The sequence below is a fragment of the Drosophila ananassae genome, unplaced genomic scaffold (genome assembly GCF_017639315.1).
Source record: "Drosophila ananassae strain 14024-0371.13 unplaced genomic scaffold, ASM1763931v2 tig00000132, whole genome shotgun sequence".
Taxonomy (NCBI): Eukaryota; Metazoa; Arthropoda; class Insecta; order Diptera; family Drosophilidae; genus Drosophila; species Drosophila ananassae.
Window position 1 is genome coordinate 113,086 of NW_025319127.1, and position 18,027 is coordinate 131,112.

Here is an 18,027-nt window from a genome sequence, read left to right on the forward strand (position 1 = left end):
TCTAAAAATTTTCAATTCTCTTTTCTTTTTTCGCACATTTGTTGCAACATTAACGGTTTCAATTTTTCAATTCTTCTTTACGGATCTTTCATGATTTCGGCTTTTGGCCTCTTCACCACGTGGTCTCTTCTCATTTTTTTGAAGAAAGCGCGGAACACGTGTGGATTCTGCCGTTCTCCTTAGTCCGAGCTCCTCAGCGGTTTTTCCCGATTCGCTTCTCTCCGTTGTTCCTCCTTCTATGTCTGGGCTCGGCGGTCCCACGTTGACGCCTCTCTCTCTCGCTCTTCCGCTCTACACGTGCGGGACCCCGGAAGTTTTCCAGTGATGGGGCCCGCTTTTCCAAGGTGTTTCCCTCGAGAGGTGCTCTTCGGGGATGCGGGAAAACGTGGGCCCGTTCGTCGGGTTCTTCTTCTCCTCGCCAAATTCCTAGCGCCTCTCCTCCGGCGCTGATCATGTGTTCCACGTGTTCCACTCCAGGTACCGGCTAGATGTTGAATCTGTCTTTCACTCGCGGCTTGCTGCGATTCCGCAGTTCCGTTTCTTTCGAGGCGGAAAGAAACTTGCAGTTCGCACTTGCACGGCCGCGTGCCACTTTCAATCCGGCACGAACAAAACACAAAAAAAAAAGAGTTTAAAAATTTTCGCTCTCCCTAACACGTCCGGCTTGCGGTAGGTCCAAACTTCAAAAGAAGGTCTGCCCTCTCCCGCACCATTTCCTGCCCCTTTTAGACTGACCAGTCTTGATCCACTTTTGATCAGCTGGCCGATGATTTGCCTACGTGGTAACTCTCGCCAAAATATTATTTTTTTTGTTTATTTTTCGCGGGTTAAGTTCAAATTTTATTCTTTGTTTTTTTCTCTTTATGCCTACGTCGCTTCAGGCGCCGTTACAAATTCCCCCTCTCACAATCAGACTAGGGTATTCCAATTTAGACCCTAGGCTGATACCGACTGAAGAGACGCTATTGACGTATATCCTTGGCATGGAAGACTCCTCTTCTTTGGCCTTGTAAATCCCCTATACAACTTATCGAAGCTCCTAAATCAAGGAGTCCATAAAAGATGCGACCTTATAGTTGCTCTGGCAAAAATGGACGAAGATCTCTGGTACCAAAAGGAACGGAGCATACGTGTCTCAATCCGCTCTTACTCTTTTCGATATTTTTTTCCAATATGTTTTAATCCTTCTCGAACTGCGGTCCTTTCGCACACTAAAGAGGAGCTCAGGTAATCTTTCTAGTCTTGTCATCTTAGGTAAATTTTGTCTTTTCTGGTGTAGCAATAAGCTTTCATTGCTTTGTGTCGCGTCCGGTGTGGGTTTAGGAATAGCTCTTGGCTCTTTCCTATTTACTCTGTCATTGTTGACTGGTTGACTGGTCCTCGGTCTGTACGCTGACTTCGAACTGCCGAGCTTTAAGTTTTTTGAGCACCTCGTACAGTTGGGTTTGTAGGTGTTGGCTGCTCCCCAGCCGTAACAAAACACTCATTTATCTTCCAGACAGTATTGATATTGGTGTCCTTCGTGGTGGCAATTCCAGCATACCAGGGCGAGTGCTACGATATCTGCATCAATTCCAACTTCCGAGCTGCTTTCCGCACCAGGTTCGTCGATTAGTTCCGCGACTTCCCGCCGGAATGGAGTTACTCTACTATAGCCATGTGATCGTTTGACATCTTCTAAGAAAGCCTCTCGGCGTCGGCAAATCTCTCTAAGCTGCTGGACCGTTACCGCCTCGACATTCAGAATTTCGTGACGTATTTCTGGTCGCCAATTGTTCTTAAGAATGCGAACTAACTTGCGAGTGGACCAAGGCGTTTGTAATTGATCAATCATTACGTTCACACTGTCGTAGATTCGTTTGGCTTCTGTTTCCTGTTTCTTATCAATTCTTCTACATCGACGTCGTCCCGGTAACTGATCCCATCGACCCTCAGCTACAGACTTGTGATATCGCAAATAGAATTCCGTGCCCTTACCTTCAAATAACACGCTGACGTTGCGGCACAACACCGCGAAATTCCCATCCAGCGTCTGATGAGTCAGTGCCTCCACACGGTAGATAAAGTCGTCTATCGGTACGCCGGGTCCGGAGTACTTGAGCTTCCACCCATTTGGGATATGTCCAACTTTGTCTGGTCGTATTCCTACATCGGATATTGTGCTTCGTTGGGGAGACATTGCGCATCCCGCTGGCATAGTCGGTATTGCGGTGGGATCCGTTGTTTCCTCTATGTGCGGTTGCTGTATGTCCTCTAACCTCGGGGTTGATCTAACTTCCCTGCTCACGGCAGAGTTGGCAGGCGTTGCTATCAGTCTTTCCATACTGTCTAACACAGACGTTTGCACCAGTTCGGCCATCTTCTCCGTCAATATGGTGAGCAGCCTCTTCTCCATAGCTAGAAGTGTAATGGCACTTGCCATGCTGTTCGGATCGTTGCTCCTCATGCTAGCTGCCTCGGTGTTTCGGGAAGTGTTAGGGATGTCGTCAGAAGGTGTCCTTTCATGGCTACCCTCCGTCTGACGGACTCTTGATTGAGATCGCGTTTGAAGACCTTCGACTGCTGGCCTACAGATACTCTTGCATACAGGACAGTTGTCGGTCGGAGTTGTCGGATGTTTCCTTCCACTCTCGCCACTCTGTTGACGCTTGGCTCGAGCGCTCTCTGGATCTGGATGGACACGGCAGCCTTCAACTGAGAATTATGGACCTTGAGATCATCAGCAATATTATGTGATGAAGCTGCCCCATGCCCCTAAGGATTTTTTGTTGAAAGATGGAATTCAACGGGGGGAGGTTTTGCACTTGTGCTTGCATTATATTTTATGGACTCAGTACTCTGCCATTTTCATTGGCCAGCAGTACAACTTTGTCACCCTTATTGGTGTACTTCATTTTCTTCTTCAATACTCTCAGTATTTTCATCTTCCATCTTTTCTTCAATACTCTCAATATTTTCATTTTCACTCTTTTCTTCAATACTCCCAATATTTTCATTTTCACTCTCTTCTGTAGCGGTTACGATTCTTTCATCTAAATTATTATAATCATCGTACACATTTAGCTCTTCGGGAACTTGCTCCTCTGGTAATTTTCTTAAATCCTCATGTGCATATTTATAATTTCTTTTACTAGTTAAAAACTTTTACTATTTCAAAAGGCCCCCTAAATTTTGGACTTAGCTTGGTCTGGTGTCTTTCTTCGCTCTTAAGTAATACGAAATCTCCAATTTTGTGCCTTTTTATTTTTGCCTTATTTCTATCAAATCGTTCTGTATCATAAGCTGCACTGGCTAATACATTCTTTGCAGCTTGCGCTCTTACGTTTGGCAAATCAATAACATTTTCTGTATCACTAGGTGGAAGTAATCACAATGGGCGTGCTACCTTTCCCAATAACATTTCTAAAGGACTAGCTTTCGTAGTGCGATTGGTTGTACAATTGATTGCCAACTGTACCTCTCGCAACACATCCTGCCAAGACTGTGTTCCAGTTTCAACCGCCGTTAACATATTCTTCAACGTGCTCATAGTTCGCTCCACTTGGCCATTAGCTCGACTTGCACCAGTGGCTATCAAATGCAATTTTATTTTTTGATCTGAACAAAATTGACTGAACTTTGCGCCTGTTAAACACCTTCCTGGTCAGCTATTATTCGGTTTGGTACTCCAAATAATGAAACAGCAGATTGAACGGCCCTTATACAACTCTCACTGTCTAATTTAAGACTATGACTAAGATAGACATATTTGGTAAACGCGTCTATCTGAACAATAACATACTCCTTCTGATCACTCTTGCCACTTAATTTTCCTGTGATATCGATGTGGATAGTGTGCCAAGGAATAGTGACTTTTGGTATTGGATGTAATTCCGCCTGTATTTTTCCTGAAGTGGATTTTGACATTTTGCAAGTGATGCAGTTGTCGACAAATTTTTTTACGTATTTTGACATATTGTCAAACCAGTAGAAATCGTAAGTTTTATCTAATGTCTTTTCGAAACCTAGATGCATTATGGACTCATGCACTTGATTTATGACAGACCATCTGAAAGCTCGTGGCACCACTGGTAAGCAACGTGTTCTCCCATTTCTTTGTATCTTTCGATGAAGAACTTCTGCCCTTAATTCATAGGTTTTCGCAATATCTTCAGGCAGAGAAGAGTTTTTAAAATGTTTAACAATTTCGACTATGTTGTTCAGCAATAAGCAAGTTGCTTGAAATTTCTGCTAAATTTACACTTTTCTCTTCGACTATTTTTGCAGTATAAACTAAAAAGTTCCTGCCCAGCAAATAATGTCGAAAATGCTTAATGGCGTTCACGACAGCTAAGGTTTCCAACTCGTACGAGTGATATCTTGATTCTGCCGGTGAAGTAGTTTTGCTATAGTATTCTATTACCTGGGGTTTTTTATTAATTTTGTGTAATAAAATTGCACCGTACCCAACTGCAACTGGCGTCTGTGTGCAATTCGATTGGATAATAAGGGTCAAAAATAACAAGGACTGGTTTGTCGGTAAGAGTGGCAATGACCTTTTTCCGTATCTGTTCATGCTCTGTTTTCCAAATAAATTTGTTTTTATCTGCAGTTAAGAAATATAACGGTTTCATTAATTGTGAAAATCCCTTAATAAACTGTCGGAAATAGGATGCTAGCCCAATGAATTGTCTAAGTGAAGTGACTGACTGTGGAGGCGGAAGAGCAGTCAACGCTACAACTTTCTGTGGGTTTGGAATCTCACCCGCACTTATATTGTAACCCAAATATTGAACCGATGTTTTCATGAATGACCACTTTGTAAGATTGAATGAAAACCCAGCCTTTGTCAAAACATCTAGAACGATCTGTAATCTTTCTTGCGCCTTTGTTGAGGCGGCTATCATGATATCATCCATATAGACGATGACAAAGGAATTTGCTAGATCCCCTAGCGCCTGTATTACTAATGTAAAGGAATTTGGTAATATCCGCTGGCCATGTCTAGACATGTAAAGTAATTAACTCCCCCAAGCCTATTGATTTGATCTTGTACAAGTGGTAAAGGGTATTTATCAGCGACCGTATTTGAATTCAGCTCTCTAAAGTCAACACAAGATCTGTCCGTACCATTTTTTTTCTTCACTAACAATATAGGGCTTGCATAAGGTGATCAGCTTGGCCTAATTATATTGCATTTTAGCAGTTCATTAATTTTGTCCCTAACCAAATCTCGCTCGCATGGACTTAAACGATATGGCCTTCTCTGTACGGTTTTTGTTGGATCAATCAACCTAATTTTCATTTCGCCAATTCTGACTTTAGTACTTGGGATCCCAGTTATAAATGAATTTGAGTACTTTGCCAACAGTGAATGTAGTTTTATTTTATCTTGTCCCTCAAGCTCAGTATCAATATCGGCTGGCTCATTGCCGGTACACAAATTAACTACTTTGGTCTTTGAGATCCTAAATTGGTTTAATGAAATGACAATATCAAGACCCTGATTTAATATCTCATGGCCAATTACAATGTCGTTCTACATATCATCATCGCCTATAACGTGAAACAAAATTTCAATAAAATAATCGTCATTTTTTACATTGCTTAATATTTGTACAGTACTACATATTCCATTGCTGCCGATACCTTTTAACATAACAATATTATTGAATCTTTTACCAGAAAATTTGGTACTTAGCTTTTCTTTTATCAACGAGCATTCCGATCCCGAATCGAAGGTGATTTCAAAAATTTGGCCTCTATGGTTCAGGCATCCCTTTAGAACTGCAACACTGCACTGTTCCACTTGCTTCTCCCGATTGAATGCCTTGTTCCTATCAGCTTCCTTCTTTGTACATTGGGTGGATATGTGACCCAATTCTCCGCACTTGTAGCAAGTTAAATTTGATTTTCCACGGTGATGAACATCATGCCTGCCATGTTGGGTTTTATCAGTCGCGAATTGATTCTGTTGTTTCCTGAATCTGCATTCAGCCATTTTTGGCCCACTTTTCCGCAGAAATGGCAGTCCATCGGTGATTGTTTTTGCCGTTTAGAATAAGTTTCAGCCTGATGCTCCATAGCGCCGCTTTTCCTTTTAATAAAAGTGAATGCTTTTAATTCGGACTGTAGATCGACTCTGGTTCAAACATTTGATGTGAAACTTAAACGCTGCAATCGGTGATCGAAGCTTGCCAGCAGCGCAAGGGTTACAAACACAGCAATCTCTTCGTTATCCATTTGACGCCATTTCGTTGTTAGTTCGGTAACCATGCGACTTGCATGAACGCCAGACTCTCGCCATCAGTCGGTCGATTTGATAGCATATTAAGAAACATAGCGGCTGGTGTTTCTATAGTGTCGAAGCGTTGTATAAACAATTCTTTAAACTCAGGCCAAGTAATTTCAGCATAGCACACTTGCGAAAGCCATTGCGAAGCACTTCCTTCTAAAGCCGAACTCAAGGCCATAACCAATGCACTGCTTCTCAATGTGTTTTCTTGTAAAATCACTTCCACCGTTGTGCCCCACGATGATGCGTTGGCGCCTGGTTTGTCTGGGTTGAATTTGGGTAGTTGCACAGTTTTGTTCTGCCCTGTATCAAGTACAGTTGTTTTTATGGCTTTCACTAGTTCAATTAAATTTTTATTTTGTAACTCCATCAGGGCACGCCTTGGTCCATCTGGTGCTGAAGGCTGGTGGCCAGATCCCACTTCTGATGTCAAGTCCTGACCGTTGTTGTTGTTGTTGTTGCTGTTCTCCATTGTGGCGCATCGAGTTTCAGCCCTGCACACTATTCCAGTTCTAGTACGCAACTGCCGGCGTCCAACTGTCTACCAACTGTGCATACTACCAAACCTCAATGCGCCGACATATATGTATTGTGTCACTGTCACTGTTTTTGTTGCTTTTTTATTTGATTAAATTAACTACAGTCCACCCGGGGGCGCCAAAATGTTCACTGAAATTAGTTTATCTCGTTGCGAAAAACCGAAAGACCCGCTCCGCCCTATACTAACTTATACTAGACTTCAATAAAATTCAAACTTAATATTCTACATTAATTTTACAGCTTGCCTTTCCTTCCACTTAGACTGCGTGGCATCGTCCACTTTCTGCAACAGCACTTGAATTATGATGCAGCTAGCAATCTGCTTCGTTCTGCTGCCTAGCAACTCCAATACGACGTCATAATTTTTGTCCGTGAGACGATCAAACCACCTCCAAGGCATACTCACGAGGCAGGACCGCAACCGCTGAAGCTTCTCGACCCGACCTATGAATGGGTTTTTGTCCACCAAGGTCGTCAACAGTGAACCTCCACTAAAAGTGGAAAGTGGAAGAGGCAGCGAAGCCTGGAAAGTTCTGCGGTTACCACTTTCGATATCACGAGAAAGAGTGTTGCACAGTTAAGGCGGTTAATATGAGCGATTTAAGATTGTTAGTGGAGCAAAGTGACAAGATGTGGTAGAGACCATTGTAGTCCGAACATAATGCCCTGAGTGGATCGTGTTGGGCATATGTCGAACTACAATGGCTGAGGAGTAGAGGACGAAAGTTTCTAGTTCTTCTACTAGGAACGTTAAAATTAAAGCGTGTTAGTAAGTGCTGGCTGTCTACACTTCCATAAATAAGATTAAGGGTTAACGGTTTGTAAATAATGGTAAGTTGTTTAGTAAAAGTCTAAAGTGTTTAGTAAAAGTACGATAAGAGGGAAGGTAAAAGTGTTCATCCCAATTAAGTCCACAAAGAGCGAACGTTTTTTTTGTCAATGATGAATTCAATGTGATCTTGGTGTACTCCGTACTAAGGACTCCAGACACACGATCCATACTCTAAAATCGGACGTACCAATGAGGTATATAACGTTTTAGTTATGTATGGGTCATTAAATTTTTTTGACCATCTTTTAATAAAACCAAGCACACTCATAGCTTTATTGACCCATAATTGTATTATAGATATATGGTCGGTAAATTTAAGTCTCAAATCTAAAAGGACACATAGATCGTTAACCTGAGTTAATCGTTCTAACGCCTTCCCGTAAAAAAAGGGCATAGCCTGGTGAGGACTAGATCGGTAAAAAGACATTAGTTTACATTTCGATCCATTTTTTTAAGTTTATCCAAATCGGATTGAAGTCTAGACTGGGCATTAGTGAATTCATAATTAAGGCCCAGCTTAACGTCATTAGCGTACATAAGTACCAGTGAATTGCTTAAGGCAAGAGGCTAGTCGTTAATAAACAGTGTAAAAAGTAGGGGTCTAAGATGGCTTCCATGGGGCATCCCAGATGTTGCGCGGACTAAACGCGAGAAACACGTTGGGTTCTCCCAGATAAGTAGCTCTAAATCCAGATAAGAAGATCAGTTGGGAATCCCAAAAGATTGAGTTTAATTATAAGACGCGAAAGGTTAACAGAGTTAAATGCTTTACTGAAGTCAGTGTAAATGACGTCGGTTTGTAAGCCATTCCGGAACGCATCCGTCATAAAAGATGTTAGCTCCAATAAGTTGGTAGTGGTGAACTGCGCTTCATGAAGCCATGCTAGCAGGAAGTTACTATTGAACTACGTAGGTGTTGCAAATGTGAAGTGATAAGTTTTTCAAAATGCTTAGAAATTGCAGACAATTTAGATATGCCTCTATAATTTGCAGCGTCGGATTTTTTCCCTTTTTATGCAGCGGAATAATGAAAAATATAAGGTTGGCTGATTGGATATTATAAGTGTAAGGCTGGACTGAACTGCTGCTAGGTGAACACGTAGTTTAAAAAAACTGTGCAAAGAGATCGGCCATTACCTGATCAGTGTTCGCATAAGAGTTCTCAAACGTAAGCAGTGGGCGAAAAGATACATGTTTACGCTTAGTGTTTACAAAGTTATAAAACTGCTTCGGATCCAGAGTAAACTGAATCCGGCAGCGGCGAATTTAACTCCTATAACATTCTGCGATATGCACGGTGAAATGGGACCGAGCTACTCTTGAATAACCAACTGTACAGCCATCTACTCTATGTCCTTAAATTTATAAGGCTTGTAAAATGTTTTGCCAGGAATGAGGCGAACAGTAGAAACAAAGATTATAGGATGGTTTTAAAGACACTCCGGTCTCTTTATTATGCAAAACAAATTTTGCCGGCAAAAATAACTCCAAAAAACTTCAAAATCATGCTAGAGATGGAAAAAATCTCTAGAGATGGCACAGTCGGTGATATCGATTATATTATTAGTATTATTAGATTATATATTAGTATATTATTATTAATTCAGCATGAACATCCCGGCCCCCTAGCAACGCAGTTGCAAATTTGGGCCTTTTGTCAATGGCCGCACGGGCCCGACAAAATCCATCCAAAGGCGGAATTTTGGGCGACAGGGGATCCTCGTTGATCCTCGTGAGGATACACTTCGGCCCCTAATACCAAGAATATGGTACTCGGCCTAAACCAGCGTTCATCCGCCAGGGCGAGGTTTGCGAAGGCTTCGTATGCCGTCGGATCGATTTCCCGTGCAGGCGATCTCTGCTGTAGCTGGGAATCAACGTGGAAGATGACTTCCTCGTCCAACGGCCCCCTGATCGACTGGAGCCTCGCTGTGCACACACCATCGGTCCCGACGCTTGTGACGGAAAGGCCCAAGGACCTTGCCAAGGATGCACTGATCCGACTGGTAGGACAGCAAGGGTCGATCAAGGCCTTCAATTCGAACTTCTTGACTCCGGTGTTGATAACCACCTCAGCCGTAGGCAAGACACTCGTGGCCTTATGTTGCAGGAGGGTAGACAGCGTAGTGGTATAGGCGCCACGCTGATCCTCCTGAAGCGCAGCAGGAGAACTAGGCCTGGCGGAGCTCAACGGCTCAACCCCTAGGTCTGAATCCGACCGCCCCAGCGGGCGGCGGTGAGGGGATCTGGATGGTGACCGCATACGGGAGGAGCGGGAACGTTGAAGTGAGCGTCTTCGACGGCCCCCTTCATTGTGCAGATGCAGAAGCGTGTGGTGGTCCCTTTGGCAAAGTCGACACTTTCCCGCACTGCGGCAAGAGCGCCCGGAATGCTCATGGGCTAAGCAATTGCTGCAGTACTTATTGATAAGTACTGCTCGCAGGCGTTTCTCGGCCGTCAGCTTGAGGAATTGCTGGCACTTCCGCAGTGCATGAACTCCTCTGCACACTCGGCACCGATAGGAAGCGGTTCCTTGCGGCGGATAGTTTGGCTTCTGGGCCTTCGGATGCGGTGCCATTTTCTCTGTATGATAAGGAAAGAGAAGTAGAATTAGTGGTATCCAAAAACATATGACTAGACGTGAACATGGACAAACGAACATTGAAGAAGCATAGCGTAGGAGTTACTTTAGGAGTGGAAGAAGTATTAATTTCGCGATCGGCCGACGTATTACGCCTCTTGACGTAAGAACATCCACCACTCGGACCTTGTCGTCTGCACCTGGGCAAACCTTCTGAATTCGGCCGAGGCGCCATTCGTTCGTGGGCAGGTTGTCTTCCTTTATGATAACCATGTCATCGACCTGGAGATTCGTAGTTGGTGACTGCCACTTATTCCGTTTGTGGAGCTCCTTTAGGTATTCTTCCTTCCATCGGACACAAAATTGTTGATGAAGGCCCTTTAAACGTTGCCAACGGTTGATGATGGATACTGCGTTAGCTTTAATTTCTGGTTCGGCCAGAGCTAGCAGTGGGCCACCGATCAAAAAATGCCCGGGAGTCAAGGCTAATAAGTCAGTAGGATCCTCTGACATTGGAGAAATGGGCCGTGAATTGAGACACGCCTCGATTTTTATTAATAATGTCGAAAGTTCTTCAAACGTATATTTGACTGAGGAAGCAGACTTGTAGAAATGCGCCTTAAAGCTCTTCACTCCTGCTTCCCACAGTCCTCCCATATGTGGCGCACTTGGCGGATTGAAGTACCAGGATAGGTTTTGGTGGCTGTAGTGTGCAGTGACCATCTCTCTCGTTGCTTGTAGGAAATCCCGCGTGATAATGGCTGAGGCACCCACAAATGTCTTACCGTTGTCTGAATATAATTTCTGTGGGCAGCCTCTTCTACCAGCCAAGCGCGCAAAAGCCGCCAGGAATTTTTCACTCGTCAAGTCTGACGTAGCTTCAAGGTGGATTGCCTTTGTGCTGAAGCAGACAAATACACACACGTAGCCCTTTGTGATAAGGCACGCACGGCCCGTATAATTTTTAATTTCAAAGGGACCGGCAAAATCTACGCCAGTGTGTGTAAACGGACGTGAGAAAGTGGCCCGTTCCGCGGGCAGCTCCCCCATGAATTGGGTCTGCAACCGCTTTCGGTAGATCAAGCACACCTTGCATGCACTAATAGTAGCTTTTAGCAAAGTTTTAAGCTTTGGAATCCAATACTTGGATCGAATGAGTCGCATTAGGAGCTGACTCTCACCATGCAAGGATATGCGGTGAGTAAATCGAACCAGTAGACGGGCCCATGGACTGGAATATGGTATTATAATCGGATGTCTCTCATCGTAGGAAAGCGTGTCGGACGCAACAAGCCTGCCCGATGCTCGCAGTACCCCTCTGTGGTCTAAGAAGGGATTCAGGTTCTTGAGAGGGCTGGATGATGGGATCTGTTGCTTTTTTAACAAGCAACTGTATTCTTTTGGATACCCTTGCCGTTGGGTCAGAACATGAAGACACTCTTGTGCCTCTCGGATTTCGGCGGTACTGATTTCAGTTGGCAAGACCGTAGATGGTACCTTGCAACGCCTTAGGAACCGCAGGACATAAACGGTCACCCGGAGGGCACGACTTAGGTCTGAAAAACGATCTATGTAATCCTCCGATGGTGGCAACTTAGCCAAGTTGCATTTGACAGGACGCTGCTCAAGTTCTGTCTCAGGTACGAATTCTATTGGAGTAGGCCATTGCTCCTTAGGAAGCTGTAGCCATTGTGGGCCATTCCACCACAAGTTACTTGAGGCGAGATCCTGTGGAGCCACGCCTCTACTAGCCAAGTCAGCTGGATTGAATTCAGACCGCACGTGAGACCACTTCCCAGCATCTACGGACTGTGTAATCTTGGCAATTCTGTTTGCCACAAAACATGTCCAGGTACATGGCGGTTTGCTTAACCATGCTAGCACTATCGTGGAGTCCGTCCAGTAGAATGTGTCGAAGTCATCAGGAGGGAGTTGTGGAACAACCGATTGGAATAACTCAGCCAGAAGAACTGCACCGCATAATTCAAGGCGTGGTATGGACATGGTCTTTACTGGAGCCACGCGAGTTTTAGCGGTCAAAAGAGAAATAGAAACCTCCTGAGCGTGTTCAATTCGGACATAGATCGCGGCTCCATATGCTTGCTGCGATGCATCGCAGAAGCCGTGATATTGAACTTTGGATTGTGGACCAAAATTTCACCCATCTCGGAATTCGGATTTGGTTTATAGTAGAATAGCTCATAAGAAATTCGTTCCATTTTCCCATCAGCAGGGAGTGGATCGTCCCAACCCAGCTGCAGGAGCCAAATCTCCTGCATAAAGATTTTTGCTCGGATCACGAAAGGTGCCAGCCATCCTGCCGGGTCAAAAAGTCTTGCAATTTGGGACAGTACCTCCCGTTTACTGAGGACTGCCTTTGGAGTAATATCGGACGGGACGAAGAAAAATTCATCTTTATTTGCCTGCCAACGAATCCCGAGAGTTTTGGCAGTGCTCTGATCATCTAGCTCTAAGAAACCCTCTCTTAGCAAGTGATCTTTAGGAATGTCCTTGAGAATGCACTTGGAGTTGGACGTCCACTTGCGCAACGGAAATCCTGCGCTCCTGAGCGCCGCACGTAGCTGTTCAATAGCTACACCAGCAGATTGCTTTGTGTGCGCCCCAGCTAGTACGTCATCTACGAACATAGAAGTAGAAATAATTTCACTTGCCAATGGAAAAGTCGTTCTCACATCTTTCGCCAACTGCTGCAATACTCTTATTGCAAGGAACGGAGCACAATTTACTCCAAATGTGACTGTTTTGAGTTCATAATCACAGATTTGGTCATTTGCATCACGAAACAGGATTCTTTGGAATGGAGTGTGCTCTGGAGCAACGAGAATTTGCCGGTACATTTTCGTAATGTCGGCATTGAAAACGAAGCGAAAGAACCGCCAGCGTAAGACCTGCAAAGTCAAATCGGACTGTAACACAGGCCCTGGATGAAGGATATCATTCAGGCTCTTTCCATTTGAAGTAGGGCAGGAAGCATTGAATACTACACGAACCTTGGTAGTAGTGCTATCTGGCTTAAAAACGGCGTGATGAGGCAAGTAGAAATTCTTCCCACTGGAGTCTGGAACGATTGGAGACATGTGCCGCTGGTCTAAGTAATCCCTGATTACTGCTTCATATTCTTCTTGAAGAGTTGGATTTTTTCTCAAAAGGCTTTCGTTCTTTAGGAATTGAGCCAATGCTATGGATCTTGAATGCCCTAGATCAATCCGATCACAACTTCGGAATGGTAGGGTGACGACATATCTCCCAGTGTCATCTCTCCTTGTTGTTTGCACAAAGTTCTTCACACAGAAAGAATCGGATTCTTTTACCGGCTTCCCTGGAAGATCCTCCACCTCCCAAAACTTTGTGAGAAGTTTCTCGAGTTTAGCTTCAGAGCTTATCGAGACCTTTGTGGAAAAGTTCGAAATGGATTTTGGCACGGCCTTGGAGACTGGCCCACTCAGGATCCAGCCAAATACTGTTTCCTGACCTAACAGAGTGCCACAAATCTTTGTCCTCGAGCCACTCAGAAGAATAGACGGAAGAATATCCGCCCCAATCAGCAAATCAATTTGTGAGCTCTCGAAAAACGAAGGATCAGCCCATGTAAAACTGGGAAGGTCCTTTAACTGCTCCTTTGGTATGGAGTTTAAAGGCAACTTTCCGGATAGAAGTGGCACGACAAATGCTTCTGCCTCGATGTGTAGTCTAGGTTTTATTGGCGACCCAATTTGAAAATGGCACATCTTAGTTGATTGGGCAGCCACTGCTTGATTTAAGCCGGAAACTCTAGCTTGTACGGATTGGTACGGAAGCTTCAAAATCCTAAAGAGACGCTCCGAGATAAACGTAGCCTCAGACCCGGAGTCAAGTAAGGCCCTCGCAGTATATGTCACTCCTAAGTGACAGACATTTATCATTGCCGTACTTAACAGCACACCTTGTGTGGCTGCTGCTAGATAACTTTGCACATTGGTAGGCGTAGTGGACTGTATAGTTGAAGTAGTAGGATTATTATTGGACTGAATTGTAGCCAACTGAGGAAGGTCAGCTCTGTGCAGGAGCGTATTGTGGCGCCCTTTACACGTGAAACAATTGTGCTTACTGGTACACTCTTTAAGTTGGTGTCCCCCAGCGAAACAGTTTAAACACAATTTCTTTCTCCTTATATATGCGGATCGTTCACTGACGGGCATTTGGAGAAACCGAGGACATACCCGCACTGGGTGATTCTCTTTTGCGCAAAGGTCACAGTTTTTGGGTCCTTGCGTCACGTTGGTCTCAAAGGAGTTGATCCTTTTTGAGCCTGTGTTTTTTGAAGGCGGTTGGGAGTTAACCATCTTAATGCTGGAGCTGGGTTTAACATCCTCTATGGCTTCCAGGGTGCGATATCGTTCGCTGAGAAACGAGTTCATTTCATGCCATGCGGGTATCTCGCACTTATTGGACAAGGATTGTTCCCACAAAGAAAGAAAGGGTCAATTTCGGAAGCTTTGAGGAGCAGAGAAATACGAGAAGACAATCCCAATTATCGATTGAAATTTTGGAGTGTTCTAACGCCGTGAGACAGCCTTGGATGGTACTTTCCAGCTCCTTTAAAGCTGCACCGGACTCAACAACCACTACGGGAAGATTGAACAAGATTTTTAATTGGCTGTTGACAAGAAGACGCTTGTTTTCAAAACGGTCACAAAGCGCGGTCCAAGCCGATTCAAAACCGTCATGCGTAAGTGGAGATTTTGCTACTATAGCCTTCGCTTCTCCCTCTGTTTTGGCATTTAAATGGAATAACTTTTCCACCGGCGTCAACCTCGGATTGTTGACATAGATTGCAGTGAAAAGGTCGCGGAACGTTGGCCACTGTAAGTAATCCCCCCTGAAAACTTCAGTGTCACAGGGCGGAAGTCGGCATCCGCTAGACATGGACAGTTGGGCAGTACTTGATGCCCTTGTAAGAGTTGGAACGGACATTCTTTCGATAACCTCTGTTAGCTGGGCTACACAGCGTTCATAAACGGAATAGCAGTAGTCATACTTGGCTTCTATTGCCTGCCACTCACCACTGCTGGAGGCTTCCTGCTGGAGAACTTGGGAACATTGGTCGTACTCGCTCTCAATCGTCTCCCAAAGTTTCTTTACGTGGTCACGGCGGACGGGTTCCTATTGGGGTTCGTGAGATGCTCTGCGGTTTTGGTAGCGTTGGCGTCAGGGACTCGCTCTTGGATCTGGTATTCGCAGATCTTGCTAACGGATGCGAAGGAGGAACTGGAGATGAGGATGTACTCCTTCTTATAATTTTGACGGGTGCAAAACCTTTTGGTTTTGTCTCTCGTCCAGAGGACATAATATGGGAGCCTTGGATAAGTTCAGAGGATACGAACCCCCCTGCAAACGCGATAGGAATTAATGGAATTTAATAGGAATTTTAACCAAATAATTTAATTTATTAAAAATTTTTTTTTTTTTTTTTTTTTATACGTACAAAGGTTTCGGGTTATTTTTTCCTCTTTTATTTTCTTTCTCTCAACGCGTTAAATGGAGTAGTAATTTATAGGATATATATATTATAGGAATAATATATAGGAATAATAGGAATAATATATAGGAGAACTTTTCTAGCAGCCCTCGGCAACAATTTGTATGTATGTATATATGCAGAAGTTGATTTATTTTCTTTCTCTCAACGCGTTAAATGGAGTAGTAATATATAGGATATATAGGAATAATAGGAATAATATATATAGGAGAACTTTTCTAGCAGCCCTCGGCAACAATTTGTATGTATGTATATATGCAGAAGTTGATTTATTTTCTTTCTCTCAACGCGTTAAATGGAGTAGTAATATATAGGATATATAGGAGATGATGATATTTTTATATACATATATTTTGAAGATGATAGTAGGAATGAATAAATGTGGGTAAATATGTTTCGGTTGTTATATGTCTCAACCAAAAATAATTTAGCCACCTGAATAGTGAACTTGCCGTTTTGTGTCGGTGATATCCGGCTCGAAGGACCAATGTTTTGCCAGGAATGAGGCGAACAGTAGAAACAAAGATTTTAGGATGGTTTTAAAGACACTCCGGTCTCTTTATTATGCAAAACAAATTTTGCCGGCAAAAATAACTCCAAAAAACTTCAAAATCATGCTAGAGATGGAAAAAATCTCTAGAGATGGTACAGTCGGTGATATCGATTATATTATTAGTATTATTAGATTATATATTAGTATATTATTATTAATTCAGCATGAACATAAAATAATCATATTCGTTGAAGCAGATGGATATTTTCACGGCACACAAGCACACAGCGGCACACAAAATATGTTCAAAGTGCAAAAGTATGTTCCTCCCACTTGGCCTTGGTAGCTGGATCTAATCCTTGGAGCATGATGTAAGACATAATTCTCTTCGGAGATTTCCAGGGAACGAACTGCTTCTAAGGCTGCGTCGCTTAGACAAGATAGCAACCTCTGCAGCTTTTCCACCTTACTAGTGTGAGGATTGCAGCCCACGATTGTTCGTGTAGTAAATTCGTATAGCTTACCTTTATCTGTCGAATGTAATTCTGTCGATAATTAAAATTGTGTAATGCAACTTGTTGATAGTTCAAGAGCACAAAAGTCAAAAATAAATTTAAAATCTCCGAAAAAGTCTGGTTGTTAACCCAAGTCTACACCATCTCTGAGCCTGGGCCTACCTTTTAGTTGTTGCATTGGCAATAACTATGAAGGCAAGGGTTTTGTCTTGTAATAAGCCGAAGATCCCATAGCAGGACCGTCCGCAGGGTTCCTCCTCTCAAATAAAAAGCCCCGGAAATCTATCGGGTATTCGCACCGTATGCGCTTGGGATGCACCTCTAAAAAGTAGCACCTGCTACTGCACCTAACCACTTCCCATCCCAAAACACCATCTTGCAACGGGCCGGACTAGGTCCGGACTCAGCTGCCAGGAAGTGCGTTCAGAATTTTTGTTTTCCCACAGAACCTGCGGGTAACAATCACACATTATGGTTATAACTTGTTTTGAATATATATTTTAATTTTTATTTAATAAGTGACGTTATATGGGGGTATTTGGAGAAGGTCCCATTTGAAATGAATAAACAAAAGATTGGATTGAACATATTGAATTAATAAAAAAAAAACATAATAAAAAAAAATGTACCACCCGTTACTCCTTTATGGCTTACTCCACCTTACTCCACCTTTTATTTTGTCTAGGCACTGTTTTACTGGATTAAAGTTAAAGTGGGATTTGACCACGTGACGAGTCATTAAAAGGGGCCCATAAAGTGTGGAAGTGATAACTTTACAGGCAATAGCTATTTAAAGTTTTCAAAGTAGTATTTTAAAAAAGGGAGGGTCCCAACCTTCATTCTTTTGACGATCATTTAAGGACCAACTTGGAAAAAAAAAATAAAAATAAACAAAACATAGGGAAACCAAATAAAATAACAAATGTTTTCATTGCTTTGGATAAATAAAAAAGAAAACAAGGCAGATCGGCCAGGTATCTTACTCCTAGGGCGATTGCTAGATAATATATATATCAGATAATCAAAATGTGATGACAGAATCGTATCTGCTGAAAATCTAAAGACTTGACACGTAGTTATTGTAAAATAAAAATATCTCTGAAGATCTCAAGGGGAATAATAGGATGTTCAGCGATTGAACATTAAAATAAGTAAAGGAAATAAATTTAAGAAAATAATATGATTTATTTTAGAAATACCCAAAATATATTCCCCGCCTTTGTTTGTGATTTTTTGCTAAGCGATTTCGAATC

General features: G+C 43.1%; 2 protein-coding genes across 2 annotated transcripts; both read right to left on the bottom strand.

Annotated features, from left to right (window-relative positions):
• Nucleotides 1-9,035: 9,035 nt before the first annotated feature.
• On the bottom strand, nucleotides 9,036-16,405 carry LOC116656265. Its single transcript, XM_032455715.2, has 2 exons — nucleotides 16,219-16,405; nucleotides 9,036-10,229 (listed from the first exon to the last, which is right to left on the bottom strand). The coding sequence occupies exon 2, from the start codon at nucleotides 10,222-10,224 to the stop codon at nucleotides 9,304-9,306; it is 921 nt and encodes a 306-aa protein (XP_032311606.1). The 5' UTR covers nucleotides 10,225-10,229; nucleotides 16,219-16,405; the 3' UTR covers nucleotides 9,036-9,303.
• Nucleotides 10,330-12,231, bottom strand: LOC123258309. Its single transcript, XM_044718180.1, has one exon. It carries the CDS (start codon nucleotides 12,229-12,231, stop codon nucleotides 10,330-10,332), a length of 1,902 nt encoding a protein of 633 aa, XP_044574115.1.
• Nucleotides 16,406-18,027: the final 1,622 nt, after the last annotated feature.

What these genes read in the sequence shown, in the direction of transcription:
- LOC116656265 (XM_032455715.2), bottom strand. Translation starts at nt 10,224, where the DNA reads ATGGCACCGCATCCGAAGGCCCAGAAGCCAAACTATCCGCCGCAAGGA.
- LOC123258309 (XM_044718180.1), bottom strand. Translation starts at nt 12,231, where the DNA reads ATGTCCATACCACGCCTTGAATTATGCGGTGCAGTTCTTCTGGCTGAG.